This window comes from Phoenix dactylifera, unplaced genomic scaffold (genome assembly GCF_009389715.1).
Source record: "Phoenix dactylifera cultivar Barhee BC4 unplaced genomic scaffold, palm_55x_up_171113_PBpolish2nd_filt_p 000026F, whole genome shotgun sequence".
In the NCBI taxonomy this organism is placed as follows: Eukaryota; Viridiplantae; Streptophyta; class Magnoliopsida; order Arecales; family Arecaceae; genus Phoenix; species Phoenix dactylifera.
Genome location: NW_024067667.1, coordinates 207,420 through 221,140, shown reverse-complemented (window position 1 = coordinate 221,140; position 13,721 = coordinate 207,420). Strand labels below are relative to the sequence as shown.

The window sequence follows — 13,721 nt, the reverse complement described above, 5'->3', positions numbered from 1 at the left end:
TTTTCCTCGCAAATCTAAAATTTTTACTTGAAGAATTCTAGGTAAGGTCATCCTGATAGATAACACCACTCAAAGCTCGAATGAATCCCTTGGAAGCAAGAAGGTGTGACTAGCAAGTTGTTTGTAAGATAATTCTCTAAATTTGGCTCGTCCAATAAGCAAGCAAGCTGAGCTAAAACAAAACTACATTATTCATAAATATTACCAATATAAAATATATATTTATATTTATTATTATAAATTAATATAATTTATGAAGAATGAAATATAAATGAAAGTTTTGAAAGATCTTCTCACAAAATCTTTTTAAAGAGCCCTTTCCAAACAACTCAAGTTTGACTCAGAATTTAAATGAGCTAGCTGCAACTCGGATTGATTATAAAATAAGTCAACCTAGAACTAGACTTAGCTTGCACGTATTTGGCTTGTATGCATCCCTAGGTGTGACCACCGAGCTAATACTAAATTTTCCCTATTGTCAACTGTGATCATAGAATTTTTTTTTTTTTTTTTTTTGTGATAGATGGATAAAAGTGCTTGCCGAGGTCACTTGTGACTCATGGTGGCAACCTGGGGTGCATCTCTTGCGTGCCTTGATTCACCCAAAAGACAATGCGGTGGGACCAAATCCAGGTGCGCCGGAAAAACCCTAGTTTCACCCCGCGACCCGGACTCATATAAGGTCAAAGCGCGGTTCGCTGCAAAGGTCCATTCTTTTGGGTTACAGTAGATTGGGTACGCGGGTGGAGGCCGAGAGGAAACATGGCACGGGACAGCTGCTTGGCTCGCGTCGCCGCTGGAGCTGCCGTCGGCGGCGCGGTCGGCGGCGCGGTCGGTATGTAATCCCTCACTCTCACGCTCGCGCTATGGCTATGCGACGATCACTTAAAACCCTAAAACCCTAAACCTATAATCCCTGTGAAGTATAAATCTTCTAGGTTTCTCAAAAGGGTCGCAGGCTTCTCTATGATACTCTTCCTAGGTTACAAGAATCCCGAGGTTAAGATTTTTCGTTGTTTTATATTAACGGAGGATAGGATGTTTTATCGCTGTGAAAAATCTCATTTTTTCCTCTTTTAAATGCTATTTAGGTATAGGGGCACAATTCTTAAATTGGTATATACTTCGAATTTATTCTGTATGAAAATAGATTCGAATTTAACATCAATAGGTTGTTTTATAACTGCATGAATTGTCGGAATGAAAGCCAGTTTTTTTGTTTTTTTTTCAACTAAGCTAGTATATGATTTTTCCACCATATAATTTACTTATATGTCACACTTATTCAGGAAGATGTTGGATTGCTAGAACGGTGGCCTTTATGATCCCTCCACCATCTTCTTTCCCTTCCTGGGATTTATGTTTTCAGGTTTTGTTTTGCACTGATGTACAAACTGCAATCCAATCAAGCAGCTGGGAACCAAAAAACTTGCTGCATTTTCTCTGATTCAGAACTTCCTACGAAACCATATTCTGTATAAAGCTCTAAATCTTCTTTCCCTCAGTATGAGAAGGGTGGTATAGGATGATGAAGCACTCTAGAATATGTCAATATGTTAATCAGCGATAAATGCATGCCAAGTTTGCTAAGCCTACATGTGAAGGCAATGAAGATGATGCAAAATTTCTTCACCTAAACCCGACAAGGAGCATACCATGTATCCATTTCCACTTTCCTTTTTTAGGATAGTCTTGCCCTGGTTAGGAGTTATTTTGTTATTTCAACTTAGCTCATTAATAAGACTGCTGCATCTTATATCTTACATACTCTCGGGATGAGAAAATGTGAAGTAAATAGTCCTCAAAGAAACTCTATGAAGGAACAATTCCTTAAATTGACTTATATAATTGAGTATGTGCTTATAAAGAATTGTCAATACCAAGGGGTTTTACTATGTCGTTCAGCTGCTTTCTTCCCCAGATTTTTACACACTTTTCTAATTTGCCCTTCCAAAATTAATTCAAACTTGTCAATTTGAATGGGTGGCCTCCTTCGCGGCTGATCACTCTAGGGGCTTCACCTGGGTTGACGACAGGTCGGTTCATACTCCATTGTATCATCTTCCTTTTTCCGACTCTGTTGGATGCATTCACACCTGTCGGCTGTGAGCCGTTGTACCAAAAAAAAAAAAATGAAAAAGAAAAAAATGAGGTTTACTTCTCTCATCTTCTTTCCTCCACAAGGAACTTTTTTATTTTCCACAAGTCTCTCCCTTTCTCTCCAACTTTCTACCATTGATTTTAAAAAATTGATATATGCTGCATTGATTGTAGTCGTGAACCTTCTGATGTTATCTTTTAACCAAATTGAATTAAAAGTTTATTAGAAGTTACTTCCCTTTGAAGATTCTTACATTCCATTCAAATTCACAATCCTAACTCCCTAACCCTCTATTTATACCTCTTGAAATTTTAGCTTTTCCTCTTTTTAGTCATTTTTTAAAGTTCTACATTGTTAGAACCTCATCCACCTCAAACATTTCATATCTAAGCTAGTTTTCTTTCACAAATCCCTACTTTTCCTTCTTCGTGCCTCAGGCTTTCAATCAAAAAGATATCAGTCTCTCATTTATAACCTGCAATGTTAAGATGATTGGCACATCTTTGGATGTTGGTCTTATTGCCCTTTTTTCTGAACAAGAAAAAGAAGAATTTCCCAAGTTCCAGTCTATGATACTGCAGCATTTGTTGCATAAGTCACATGCTCATTTAAAAGTGCTTCCCTTCCCCCATGTTTTCATTCTCTTTAGCTTTGATCTGCTTTCAATTTTGTTATAATATTGTTTTAAATTTGTTAGTATGTTTTAAGAGGTTAAACTTTTTTAATTTACTGTAGATGGTGTTTGAGTAGCATGATTCTTTGCAGGTGCGGTTTATGGGACCTATGAAGCTATTAGGTACAAGGTAGTATTCTTAAATCATGTCACGAATTTAAACATCTTTATTTTGTCAACTGTTTATAATATTTTATGTCAATCATATTATCTTAATTCCATAAACTTGTTGCCCTGATCTTGTACTTGTCTTCATGTTATTGCTTATACTTAATCTATATTAGTACTGTAGTCTGATTAAGGCAAATTTAAATGTAACGAGTGAATGGCATCGAGCAAGTTTGTGGAAATTTTGCATGCTAGGACAAAAGTGCCCCGAAGACTTAAAAGATACTTTTTTTTTTCCTAATTGCATGCTGTCTATAGGAGCTGAAAAGTTGAAAAGTAGCAAATTGTTTAACTATTCATGTATGTAATGTAAATAAGAAATAGTAGTGGGTGTATGAATATTTTAGTTTTATCACATGGCTGGCAAGTGACCTAAGGCCTTTTCTGTTCAATGTAAATTAAGTCAGAAGTTGTTTTAGTCCTCTCACTGATTTGTCTAAACACTCTGGATATGATGTATGTCTACTATAACCTTATTCACACGCATATACTGCCCTTTATTATAAACAACATGCCTTACTGCAACAGTTTGGTGTCACATTTAGAAGTCCTATCTTGCCATGTGTTCTTAACGTGTGCTATCTTTTTTCTCTCAGCTTGAGCATTTTGGGGTCCTTGCAACTTTTATCTAATGTACTTTTTGCGTTGCTTTTCCCCATGTCCCTTCAATGCAACTTTGAGGCCTTCTTTACCAGAATTTATCATATCTTCCTTGTGCAGACCAACAGGATCAATAGCAGTTTGCAATCACTTCAAGCTCAATTGGTTCAGATGATGGGCTTATTTTCTCTTCCTACTTTTTAAAGCTTTTAGCACAAACTCCCCAACATTCAGTGTGGGCCTATTGCTGTGACCTGTCTTATGAATTTCTCCATTCAATTTTGAAGGCATGCAAAGAATTGAAGCAAATGATCGCATTTTATCAATGACAATTAATAGTTTAATAGGAGTCACAGAACCATTTGGTTATGCCCTTTGAGATTTAGGATGATCGCTCGCAATAGAAGCATCAAAAGAGGATTCTAAAGTTTCTTACTATCTATCACATTAAGTTTTATTTATTTTAAGTACCTGTAGCAAAAAAGTAACATGTAATACTTGAAGTTAGTAATGATGAATTTGTATTCATAACTTTTATATATGCATCTTCATATCTTATTTGTATGGTGTATAATTCTAATTACATGTATATACCCATGCAATGGGTATGGTCTTATGGATGCATGCTATTTATGATATAAATTATTAATGATTGTTTGCTTTTCCATTTATTTGGTAGGCAATATATGATATGGCAACAACAAATGTATAGTTGATATTGAGCCATTGAAAATAAGTGATTTGCATGATTCGCTCATCTAATGGTTCATTAAATATATAGTTTTTCCCCAGAAGATCCACTTGATCTCCGAGCATCTTCATGATTTTGTATATCAGCAGACAATGAATTTTCAAGTGTCTACAGAGGAAATTTTAGCAAATGGTACTTGGATTATGATTCCAATTATCAGCTAAAAGGTGAGTATGGACTATTGTCGATAATGAACTTGGAATTAGATGAGGTGAGGGTTGCATTGGTCAATTCAAAATGTGCATGATATATGGAGGTATATTTTAACCTGATGTCTCTCATGCCCTCCTGGTATAATATGGTAATAAATTGTACATATTAATCAGTTACCATTACCAAATTAATTATCTATTGTCTATCATGGTATTTGGTGTTACCTAAACACACCAAATTTTGGATTTTTCAATATATTGGACCCTTGGGCCCTTGGGACACTTCATGACACTCCGAGACACTCAATAGCAACATGTTGTTAATGCATCAATATTACATCTCTATTATTGGCACTTATATATGAAAGTTTTTAGTTCTAACATAATAGTTGGCGAGCATTTATTCAAATTTTATGAACTTAAGGATCATAGATCTGGCTCGTTATTCATTGCATGCATATATCAATACATATGTAAGATATAGACATGTCCCTTTGTTCGACTTTTAGAAGTTTCCCATGTCGAATTCTTCTGGGCACTTGACACTAGTGTTGCGTGTCCAAGTAACATTGATGGGAATTGATTGTTAATAACTCTGAAGTGTTTTCTCCACCTACACAACCATGTGTATACCTCATCTCATATAGGTATGATGGGACCCCTGAAATTGTAGACATCAATAAGTCACATCTAGCATAGATCATGTTCATTTTCTGTAATCTTGGTTTTTCAAAACTTCTGAAAAGTTCTGGCCACATGCTATACTGAGGCTATGAGCATTATGTATAATTATCATGGAGTCTTTTCTGGTTTGATGTTTATGGATCTAAGTGTAAGGTAACCAGCAAAACAATATATGGCATCAACTCAAGTTCTTGTTCTTGTTTTTATTTTTTATTTCTTATTTTGGAGATTCGGGAGGAGGGTGATGGTTGGGGTGGAGGAGGTCCTTTGAGGTGCGGTAAATTGTCTAATATATCATGCCTGGCTGTACACAACTAAATTGCACTTTGTTAATAAATTTCATCTTTGGAATCCTTCATGTTGGTGTTTTATTAGTTGTGTAGACATAAAGGATGTTGTTGAGGAGCAATTGATATTGTCTGTCTATGGGTTTGACAGGCTAGAGTGTTTTCTTAGTTGTGCAGACATAAATATTCTTCTTGTTGGTTTTAATCATCATTGGAGCTGAGAGGTCTAGGCTAACTTTAGAAAGTATTTTTCGGCTCTTGTATGACATGCTCAGGAAAAATGATAGTCCATAACCTGTAGCAAGGTTGAAAGTTGAACAGCATGAGATGCTTGAAGAAATACATGAACAAAGGAACAATGCAAATACCATTGTGTTATGATATGTGATCATCTTCTACATGTTGAGAAACAAGATTTTGGAAAGCAGGTTTTCTGCTTCCTACCTCTTTTTACAGGTTTTATAAAGATACTTGCAGAGTTCAATTTCTGTATGACCAGGTTTTATGTGTCTGAGATTCTAAGTCAAGGGAGTATGCCATTTCAAAGTAATTGTGGACTTAGAATCTGTTGAGTTCATAAGAACCATTTCATTCTTATTAGACTTCTGTTTTGCCTAGAATTTCTTTTCTGCAGTTCACAACAATTTTCTCCATGTTGTCATTCTTTTCTTCTATTTAAACTTGGCAAGGATTAAATGTTCAATGCCCATGCTAATCACATGCTGGCTAGGCATGTTATCATGACATTACTGTGCTGTGACATGATGTGCCAGTCATGTACCACTCACTTGTTAGGCCTCACTGCAAAGACGAGTCCTTGCTCGTGCAATTCAGACTAGCCCGCTTGCAAAGATTTGGACTGATAAGGACAGGCACAGACCAGTATATGCCTGTATACCATCTCAATACCTATACGGCAAGGTGTAAATCTTTTAGTATGAAGGATTATCCTTTCTCTTTTCAAAGATGTTTGGGTTCATTATCGCATGCATATCTTATGAATCATAGGATCTTTAATTCAACTGTCTTTATCTTCCCTATAAAGGGAGTGGTCACAAGGTTCCTTCACATAGAGTGAGGTTTGACCCATAAAAAAAACATGCATGAAGAAGTATCTTGCAAAAAAAGATGTGAACCTATCACATGTGAGGAAACAAAGGTTTGTCCTTTAGAACAAAGATGTTTGGATTCATCATCACATGGATAGTTTTTGAACTATAGAAACCCCCAGTATGATTTCTTTTTTTTCTTTTCTTTCTTTTTCCCTTGACCAGAATGGGAAGGGCGAAAAGGAAACTGAAACATGCTAGACCATTGGTTTCCAATTCACTTTTAATGTTGTGGAATGTGGTTTCACTTTTAATGGTGCATGAATATGTGCCTGTATGTAGGTTCTTGCATGTAAAAATCATTTAAGCTATTGGTTCTGATGTAACCCAACTCACACACATACATGCACCAGTTGATCAGAGTTTATGAGGTCCATTGTCACCTAGCGAGATGCAGTTTTAGATAAATTTTCACCATGACTAAATACCATGTTCGCAATTTAGTGATTACATGTTTTACAGGTTCCAGGATTATTGAAAATCAGATATATCGGACAAACCACGCTCGGAAGCGCAGCAGTTTTTGGGCTCTTTTTGGGGGCTGGGAGCTTGATACACTGTGGGAGATCTTACTGACTACCTCTTGAGCGCTTCTGCACTCTTTTGGGGTTGAGAGTTCATTGCATAAAGATCTTGCGAAGCCCCCGGTTTTCTGAGTATGTGACATTATTTTCCGTTTGATGTATTAAAGTTTGATACTGTGGTTGAGTTCTCAACCAAGTGAAAGCTTGATGATGAAGAAGGGCAACTGTTTTTTTTCTGAATATGTCAACTGTTACAGATGGAAATAATTAGAGATGCCGAGATCGATCGATACATGTTATCATTCTGAGCTGCATTTGATCAAATTGAATTTATTTTTTCAAAATATTTCTGAATATGTCAACTGTTACAGATGGAAATAACTAGAGATGCCGTGATCAATCAGTACATCTCATCATTCTGAGCTGCATTTGATCAAATTAAATTTAGTTTTTTCAAAGTGTTTGCATGCGAATGTAGAATCTCATGCATGACAGGAGGATGCCTACACACAATAGAACCTAAGTTGTGGGTTTATTTACTCATCAACACCTTAAAAAAAAAACAGAAATTGCTTCAAATTATTCCCTAGTCTGTTCTGACCATCCGGTGTGTTCCCAACCATGATGGATGGGATGGACGCGGATGGGAAGCAATCTTGGGTCTTGGTTTTCTATTATAAGTATTATCCCATTTCGATAAGACTTAAATCCTTGATTCTATTTGATCAAAAATTAATTGGTCTGATAGATCGATTGATCTTTATAACCATCACCTAGTTTGTCTGGTAATTATTCTATGAGTGTTCATGTGCCCCCAAATAAATTCTAGTCCAAACAAGAACAAAAGTCAGGGATCAGGAGAGGGGCCAAGCAGTACCATTCTGAAACAATTTTCCGGTGCACCACTATGTTGCTTAAAACTTAACAAGGCTCCACTCTTTGTTGAGGTGATATTACTCTTTGAGTTAGTGCAAACATGATGCTATTGCATGCATCTGTGGCAATGCACAAGGCGCAAATTGCTTGAAGTTTATTCAAAAGGGGCAGCAGACAAGAACAGATCGATGTCGTACCCGGTTAACTTTGTTATTAGTAAAACAAGATGATGTTTCTGTTTTAATGAATCACATCAGAATAACACTTAATTGGTGAACACAAAATTATCTATTTTTAGATGAATTACTTCTGACTTGCAACTTTAGTGTGAGCATTAATTTAGATCATGATACATATGTCATGCCATCCACTGTCAGTGATTCAGTTATGAAAAATAGAGTCGAACTCGAACTTTGAGATAACCGCCTATATGCATGTATGTATAATTTCATTCTTTATATTCATATCCTAGTTCAAATCTAGGATTCTTAAAAAGGAGTGAAGCCATGAAATTTCTTATTAAACTGAGGAGTTTGTATCATTGTCTAGGGGGGGAAGCATAGGTGGATTTTAATGAAAGTATAGAAATGCAGAGTTGATGGTCTCCTATTGCAAGATTTTGTGTTGTAATAGTGCATTAAACAGCCTAACAGACTCCTATGGAGAAGCCTAGTAGGACATCAACATTTTGTATTATTGCAGTTAGTGATGATGTAGGATTTAAAGATTAAAGAAAAGAACTAATCAATGGTTAATAAAATGTATATTGTACAGCACAAGGAGTGGGATTTTAGTCAATTCAAAATATAAATATCATTGGCTGGAAGCAGGGTGGTAATGGTTATGCATGAGAATAAAAAAGCAGTCCATCCAAGAGTGGAATTTAAAGTAAGGATATGCACAGTTTTATTTCATTGAGGGTAGAGAAAGAGAACGAAAGAGGGATTATCATAAAAACTGAAAAGGCTAATGCATTTTCCTGTTAAAATACCTTCTACCTTCACACATGAATTTTGCACAATTGTCAAAGTTTTATACCACGTGTCACTATTAGCACTGATATAATAATAAAATATATCATCTCTTACTAACTTAGCAGATGCAAATATATTATCCCAGCAGATTGGCCAGCATGATATTGAGGTATTGTAGTCTCTTATACATTCTTTTTGGAATTTTTCAGATCTCCAAAATTCAGATCAATAAATAAAAATGATAGTTAACCTCATACTATCAAAAAAAAAAAAAAGACCCTATGCTCCTATTCTAACTAATATTGCAATATGTTGATCATTATTTATTGACATATATTTAGAAGCCTTGATTATCCTAGAGATTCTTTAGATTCCATTCTAATTGAGAGAGATAGATATCTTAATCCATGTTAGCATTAATTGCCTATGAATGCTAGCAAATATGCTAGAAACTAAAAACCTTACATTAGGCATGATAAAATAGCCTGTGTTTTCTTCCATCCACAAAGTTAGCCTTCCTAAGTTGGTGAAGGCAAAGAACAAAACATCAACCTCTTTAGATGAATGCTTCAAGATACATTATGTATGTGGGTTTATAGCAGATGTTACTATATCTTCCACACACAATAAAATTTGTGGTGATGCCTTGGTACCACTACATCTTCAAAACAGGCGCCAACAGAACTTCACAATCAATAGTAAATGGTTAAGATCCATAAATAGCCTCATTTTTTTCTAGTTTATCACCCATCCATGTGTGAACTATCTTAGAGCATCCTTTGTTCCCTGAATCCTTCTTCATCTACTAGTTTCTAGAGCATTATAGACAGATTGTTAGCCATCTCTTGCTTATGATACAGTCAGTGAAGCTCTCATCAATCGAACATTCATAATAGGAAATTGCAAATTTTTCTTTGCAAAATTAATATTCAATCTATTTATCAATATTAATGCAAATAATGTTCTTCAAAATCATCTAGAATCTCCTCTTAAACTTTCTTAACATTCTGGACTTTGACATCAGAGGATCAAATTTTCAGAACTTCCATCACAACCATGTTACTTTGCCTTTCAGATAAGAGCAGTGCTCAGACTTCATGCTCATGTAGTTGAAGGCACCAAACCCTCAAAATATTAGTTTTTGTCCTCATCGACAGATCATGTAAATCTAAGATTGCTTTCATACAAGTGAAAATAATAATAATAATAATTAAATTGTCTGAGATGATATGCAAGCTTGAGACTTCATGCTCCTTCGAGCCTCCATTTCCTTGCCATGTCAATTGGCGCATAACAAGAAAAGAGCACTACTAAAATAACAATAACCCTTAAAACAGGGCTAGGCCACTGCCACCTAGGCACTTGGCCCACTGCCCCAAAGCACGATTACTTGGAGACTAAACCCTGTTTAATGAGGCTTTGCTCAATTAAACTATGATCATCTTCCTATCTATTTATTCTTAGCATCTCACTATTTGGATTGAAGAATCATAACCATCCGCTATCGAAGTGAATTCTTCTACCTGACTGGAAGCAGCAATGATAAGCAACTAGCTAGTCAGAATTCTAGCATGGCTCTTGTTAAAAAATGTCTTCCCTTACCAAACCTCACTCACCCAGGAGAGTTAAGCCCAGTATGATCCCTCCAGGCCCTTCTTTTATCCAATCAAAGTGCCATCAACTTTGCTGCATCAGCCTCACAAGCCAAACCAACTGGACCATGGCATGATAAATGAAAAAGTAGAGAAGCAGAGGCAATGTCAGCAGTTTCATATAAACTTAACAGAAGCAGATAGTTAAGCAAATTCATAAACAGCACAAGACAGAGAAGAAGAGGGAAAAGAAGGCCATTCTCCTTCTCAACATTCAAACCAGAGTCTCCTATGTTTAGCATGAGTTCTTCTGTGCTTACTAGAATGCCCGCTCTTCTCGCTCTTCTCCGCAGCAGGGAATGGAGCCGGAGGGGATGACCCTTCTTTAACCTCAGGCTCTATGGAGGCCAATGACAAAAGCTCTTCTCTGGGCTCTATCCGAATGGAAGGTAGCAGCAACGGCTCTTCTTTGGGCTCGGGCAGAAGTAGGGCAGGTGGCAAATATTCCTCATCTAGCTCCGGCTGCAGTAATGTCTCCTCAATAGACTCAGGTTGCTCTGGTGCTAGATGTGATGAGATTTCCATAAGCTCCATCCTCCATGGGGCTGGCAGTGCCAGTTGCTCTTCAGTCTCAGGCTGTGCAGAGATTGACAGCATTGGTTCTTCATGAAGCGCAGACTGTGCAGGGCCTGGCGGCGGCCACAACTCTAATTCAGTCTCAGATTGCAGCGGGAGGAGCCGCAACAACTCTTCCTCTAGCTCGGCCCGCATTGGGTCCAAAACCAGCAATTCCTTGCAAGGTTCGGAATACGCTGAAACCTGGGGCAACATTGATTCGTTTAGTTCTTTCGCTTCAATATGCAGTTGGGCAGATGCCAATGGTTCCTCACTAGGCTCTGGCTCCAGGTGCACACTGGCCGGAAACAGTGACTCCGCATTAGCCTGAACGGCCGGCGGCGATGACTCCTCTATGGATTTGAGCCTAATTGTCGCTGGCACCGATCGATCTTTCCTGGTCTCGGGCTTTGCTGAAGTTGGCAGTGATTGATCTTCATTGTTCTCAGGTGGCTCCTGAGCTGGCAGCAAAAATTCAGACTCAGGCTGTAGCAGCAACAAACCACCCTCTGGCTCTGGCTGCATTTGATCCATATGCAGCATTTCGACATCGGGCTCGGAAAGCTCCGACTGCATCACCGTCGTCATCTCGGAAGCAGCAGCAGCAGCAGCAGTATCAGGCATGGGGTTGGAAGGTTTGCTTCGTAGCCGAATGATCAGCCGCGGCCTCGGAACCGGCTCACCAACAGTCGCCGGCACAGCGGGAGTCGGAGCCTTCGTCTCAGGGTTCTTACGCGGCCTGCCCCTTCCCCGGCGCGGCGGCGGCGATGCGCTCGAATCCGTTACATGACATGGGCTTGTTGTTGGCCAAGGAGGAAGCATAAGGCATCCGGCGGCGGAGCCAGAGGGGGCGGCGGCCTTTTTCCTCTTAGGTGGCCTCCCACGGCGGCGCGGAATTTGAGGACCGGCGGGTTTTTGCCGAAAGGACGATCGACGAGGGTTAGGGTTATTAGGATGATGATTGGGGGTTGGAATGGGATAGTGGCGAGGCAGGAAGAGAGGAGGGGAAGGAGGAATTGGGGGGAGGGCAAAGCGATTGGGAGAAGGCATGGAGACGTCGCCGGCGGCGACGAACTTGCCGAGGTAGTAAGGGAGGAGCCTGGAGTGGCCGGGAGGGAGCTGAGTGTAGCTGGACTGGATGTAGCGGGAGATGGAGGCCTCCGAGGAGCCGCCCTCCTCCGCCAGCTCTCGCAGCGCCACCCGAACCATCTACTAATCCAGCAGTCCCACATCAAGAACACAAACGATGTGTGACTAAAAAGATGGAAGAGGTGATAGCAAAGAAAGAAATAGATATCATTCATACCTCGGCGTAGGGAGGATGGTCGGGGGTGGGTCGTCTCGGTCTTGGCGCTGCAACATTGGAGGGATGGCGAAGGGGGGCTTCGGCTTCTTCGTTATTTGCCTCCATTATATTAGAAAAATAAGTTTCTGAGGCATGCGGAGATGGGGAGCTCTCTCTCCCTCTTTTGATAAGCACTCGCTCTGTCCGCCAAAAAAAAAAAAGCACTTTCTCTTTTCAGATTCTCCTTTGAAGCGAGGCAGGTAGAAGGTTGGCGGAGAGCACCGCTTGTACCTGCATGGCGCTCCGACCAAGTGCAGACCTGTGGTTTCGGCTTCATCTGTGGGCCCCGCCGTGTATTCGTTGTTTGGTATGGGTTCAGGTTGCCTCCTCAGGCGCCGAGAAAGGATTAATCTTCTAAACCTAGATTACGAACGTGCAATAGCCGCCTTCAATATGTACAGATAGATAAATGAAGAAGTATTCAAAGTGGAAGATTCGCACAAGGGGTTATCCGTTAATTCATATTACCAAAAAAAAAATCGATCATTATTTCATGCTAAAAATACAACTCAAATCTGTTGGGTATAAGCTTGCAGCCTTCCATGCCTCTTGCACAGCTCTCAAAGCATTCTAATTTTTTTCTATCAGCATAAATCTTAAAATGGCTATTAAAGTACCAAAAAAAAAAAAATCATTGGTCTGTTTAAATTCTTGGTATAGCTTTGCCCACTTTGATAGCTTGTAAAATATGTGTAAATAATGAATAGTTGTTTTGGTTAAAGTTGTCAATACCGAACATAATATAACCATGTAAGGATAAATGGATGAACCTCTTATTTATACTAGGTTTGTTTTTTTTCCCAGGCAAAGGCACCTGTAATCTAACCAAAGATTATTAAATTAGATGAAAAAATTGTTTTGTCAAAAAAAACCTTTAGTTTCATATAAGAAATTCATCATTTTTAGGATATATGCATGCAAACTGCAATATTTATAGATTTATATATTGATATAGTTGAGAGCATTATAAATAAAAATCCATCAGCATAAATTATATTTAACTGAAATAGGTGAGAGGAGATATGTTTGTTAAGGTAAATAAAGAGAGAGTAATTCAATGAAGGATTTAGTTTAAATAATTATTTATTTAATAAATTAGGAGGATAGAAAGGATAGGGCTTTATGTGATTTAGGTTTTTGGGTTGGGTTAGATCAGGCCCAAACTAGATTAGATCCAACCACACCAGGATATTATATAAATCAGATTGGGCCGAGCTAAAAAAAAAAAAAAAATAAGACTCCTCTTTTCAGAGGGTCTTTTTTTTTTAAG

The 13,721-nt window shown here is 38.4% G+C and overlaps 2 protein-coding genes across 3 annotated transcripts; one reads left to right on the top strand and one right to left on the bottom strand.

Annotated features, from left to right (window-relative positions):
* The first annotated feature begins 576 nt into the window (after nt 1-576).
* Nucleotides 577-7,354, top strand: LOC103713840 (reactive oxygen species modulator 1). The gene is made up of 3 exons (XM_008800880.3): nt 577-835; nt 2,867-2,904; nt 6,988-7,354. Exons 1-3 carry the CDS (start codon nt 763-765, stop codon nt 7,099-7,101), a joined length of 225 nt encoding a protein of 74 aa, XP_008799102.1. The 5' UTR covers nt 577-762; the 3' UTR covers nt 7,102-7,354.
* Nucleotides 7,355-10,640: 3,286 nt separating this feature from the next.
* On the bottom strand, nt 10,641-12,654 carry LOC103713851 (serine/arginine repetitive matrix protein 1-like). Of its 2 annotated transcripts, none has more exons than XM_008800894.4 (2): nt 12,413-12,654; nt 10,641-12,315 (listed from the first exon to the last, which is right to left on the bottom strand). In XM_008800894.4, the coding sequence occupies exons 1-2, from the start codon at nt 12,515-12,517 to the stop codon at nt 10,759-10,761; spliced, it is 1,662 nt and encodes a 553-aa protein (XP_008799116.3). In that variant the 5' UTR covers nt 12,518-12,654; the 3' UTR covers nt 10,641-10,758. The 2 variants fall into 2 exon arrangements, with proteins under 2 accessions (XP_008799116.3, XP_038971787.1); XM_039115859.1 differs by having other exon boundaries at nt 10,641-12,318; nt 12,413-12,581.
* Nucleotides 12,655-13,721: the final 1,067 nt, after the last annotated feature.